Here is a 2,593-nt window from a genome sequence, read left to right as displayed (position 1 = left end):
ACTAATCATCAGCGAAATGCAAATCAAAGCCACAATGAGATATCATCTTACCCCAGTTAGAATGGCTATTATCAATATGACAAACAACAACAACAACAACAAAAACAAATGCTGGCAAGGCTGTAGAGAAAAGGAAAATCTTACATGCTTTTGATGGGAATGTATATTAGTACAGCCATTATGGAAAAAAGTATGGAGATTTCTCAAAAAACTAAAAATAGAACTACCACATGATCCAACAATCCCAACACTGGGTATATATTCAAAGGAAAGGAAATCAGTATATCAAAGGGATACCTTCACCCCATGTTTATTGCAGCATTATCCACACAATGGCTAAGATATGAAATCAACCTCAGTGTGCATTACTGGATGAATGGATTAAAAAATATGGTATATATACCCAATGGAATACTATTCAGCCCTAAGAAAGAATGAAATCTTGTTATTTGTAGAAACATGTATGGAACTGGAGGTTATTATGTTAAGCGAAATAAGCCAGGCACAGAAAGACAAAAATTGCATGTTCTCACTCATATGTGGGAGTTACAAAAGTTATCTCATAGAGGTAGAGAGTAGAAAGATAGTTACCAGAGGCTAAGAAGGGTTTGTGTGTGTGTGTTGGGAGTAGGGGGAGAAATAAAGAGAGATAGGTTAGTAGGTACAAACATACAGTTAAATAGGAAGAATAAGTTCTAGTGTTCAATAGCACAGTGGAATGACTATAGTTAACAACAATATATTACATATTTCAAAATGGCTAGAAGAGAATATTTCAAATGTTTCCAACAAAAAGAAATAAATGTACAAGGTGATGGATATCCTAAATGCCCTGACTTGTTCATCACACATTCTATGCATGTATCAAAATATCACTTGTACCCTGTAAATATGTACAGATATTATATATCAATAAAAGTATAATAAAAAGAGAATAGTTCAGTGGCAGAACAAGCTTCCAGAAAACAACAGGCAAAATTCAAATTGGAAGAAGATCATCTCTGAAGAAAGATTATGATTATTTGTAAATCATAAATGTAAGTCTACCTAAATTGAAAGAATAGAATTGTGGAAGTTTAAAAGCAAATTTCAAATATACATATTGGAATTTAATGATTATTTAAAACATAATTTAGTATCTTACCCATTCATCTTAGAAAAAAATAGATAGACTAAAGAATAAATATGTTGATATTGACTGAAAATATGGAAACTCTAACACTAATGAAATAATATATAAGAGTCAAGGATTTCAACTCTTCTAAAATTGTACTACATGGGTAGGTATATATGGATTTTTTCTTTGTACCATTTGAAAGCTGTCTAATAAAATTTTGATCTTGGAGAAGGAATATTCAAGGTAATTTCTAACATTTTTTAAATTATATAAACCATAATCCCTGACCTTTGGATGAGGTCCATTTGTTCTAATGGTACTGGGACCAATCTTAACATAAATAAGTCTTTCAAGTAAGAATGAGTGCTTGAGTCATCTTGGGAAAGAAATGTTGAGTATGTGTTTCAACACAAACGTTTAAGTATTTAAGTAACTGCATTCTGATTAATTTTTCCTAAACTTGTTTGACTATGGATAATTTCTTTTTGTAGAATCCCTTGTAATACTAGTGCTTGGTGAACCTAATTTTGGGAAAATTTGGGTAAATATTAGAAAATGAGGTTTCATTTTCTGAGAAAATACGTTTGGTCCTATAGAAAGAGAAATTCAAGATCTAAATTGAGGATATGAGGTATGGTTAGTTCTGAAAAAATAAGAAATGAGCACTCTGCCATAAATGTACCAATTAAGAAAAAAAATGAGTATGATAGAGAGCCCAGACACTTTCTCTTACAGAACATCCTGGTTTGGATATCTTACCAGAACAGGTCACTCCAACATCTTCCTGGTGACTGCAGTCATGCCTTCCCCATCCACTATGCCTGCATGACCAGAGAGCTGACTCATCCCCAAAGCAGAAAACATCATCAAGCCAAATTTTTCCAGATCCCATAGAAGCACTTCCCAGACCCATGACAATGACAGAAGACGGACAATCCAGTTGGCCACACACCACAGCTGCATCATCACTGTTCCAGCCATCATCACATACTGTGCCCCACTGTTCTTGAAACTTCACCTCCAGTCTTCCTGAGCAACGGTTGGGGCCATCCACCAGTCTCAGGCTCCACGTTTCATTGCCTACATCAACAACAATGAGGCAACTAGTTAATGGGTGTGATGGTTAATTTTATGTGTCAGCTTGGCTTGGCTGTAGTACCCAGTCATTTGGTCAAACATCAGTCTAGATGTTGCTGTGAAGGTACCTTTTTTTTTTTTTTTTTTTTTTTGGAGACAGAGTCTTGCTCTGTTGCCTGGGCTAGAGGGCCACGGCGTCAGCCTAGCTCACAGCAGCCTCAAACTCTTGGGCTCAAGCAATCCTTCTGCCTCAGCCTCCCGAGTAGCTAGACTACAGGCATGTGCCACCATGCCTGGCTAATTTTTTCTATATATATTTTTAGTTGTCCAGCTAATTTCTTTCTATTTTTTTAGTAGAGATGGGGTCTCGCTCTTGCTCAGGCTGGTCTTGAACTCCTG

The 2,593-nt window shown here is 35.8% G+C and overlaps 1 protein-coding gene across 1 annotated transcript in view; it reads right to left on the bottom strand.

Moving 5' to 3' along the window:
* The window catches only part of LOC105805021 (scavenger receptor cysteine-rich type 1 protein M160-like), a 130,440-nt gene that overhangs the window by 70,045 nt on the left and 57,802 nt on the right, over positions 1 to 2,593 (bottom strand). The window contains exon 7 of the mRNA XM_012637801.1: positions 1,877 to 2,197. Within this exon, the coding sequence (XP_012493255.1) occupies positions 1,877 to 2,197 (321 nt within the window). The remainder of the gene's footprint in view (positions 1 to 1,876; positions 2,198 to 2,593) is intronic.

The sequence above is a fragment of the Propithecus coquereli genome, unplaced genomic scaffold, assembly GCF_000956105.1.
Source record: "Propithecus coquereli isolate 6110/MARCELLA unplaced genomic scaffold, Pcoq_1.0 Scaffold124, whole genome shotgun sequence".
Taxonomy (NCBI): Eukaryota; Metazoa; Chordata; class Mammalia; order Primates; family Indriidae; genus Propithecus; species Propithecus coquereli.
The sequence above is the reverse complement of the archived record's forward strand: the minus strand, read 5'-3'. Positions and strand labels throughout refer to the sequence as shown.